Source organism: Nanorana parkeri, unplaced genomic scaffold, assembly GCF_000935625.1.
Source record: "Nanorana parkeri isolate BGI_ZX_2015 unplaced genomic scaffold, ASM93562v1 scaffold3909, whole genome shotgun sequence".
Lineage (NCBI taxonomy): Eukaryota > Metazoa > Chordata > Amphibia > Anura > Dicroglossidae > Nanorana > Nanorana parkeri.
Window position 1 is genome coordinate 28,753 of NW_017310176.1, and position 255 is coordinate 29,007.

General features: G+C 61.2%; 1 protein-coding gene across 1 annotated transcript in view; it reads right to left on the reverse strand.

Moving 5' to 3' along the window:
• Positions 1-160, reverse strand: part of TTLL5 (tubulin tyrosine ligase like 5) — a gene marked incomplete at its 5' end in the record, with an annotated part of 28,824 nt that extends 28,664 nt beyond the window's left edge. The window contains one exon of the mRNA XM_018575423.1: positions 51-160. Within this exon, the coding sequence (XP_018430925.1) occupies positions 51-160 (110 nt within the window). The remainder of the gene's footprint in view (positions 1-50) is intronic.
• Positions 161-255: the final 95 nt, after the last annotated feature.

Consider the following 255-nt stretch of genomic DNA (forward strand, 5'->3'; position numbering starts at 1 on the left):
CCTCCTCCTCTCGGCATAGTCGGGCCGGCATCTCTCCGCTTCTCCGTTACCACAACAACGGCGCGGCCGTGCGTCACTTCCCGGACATGCCCATCAACGCTGGTTGCCATGGAGAGAGGGCGGGGCACGGCGCGTTGGTCCGAGCTCCACGAGGTTTTCTCTACGCCAGTCAGAAAGAGCAGAGAGAGCACGTGACGAATAGAAGGCGGGGCGAACTGTGACAGCTCGGACAATAAACCTCTGCTGCAAGAAGCC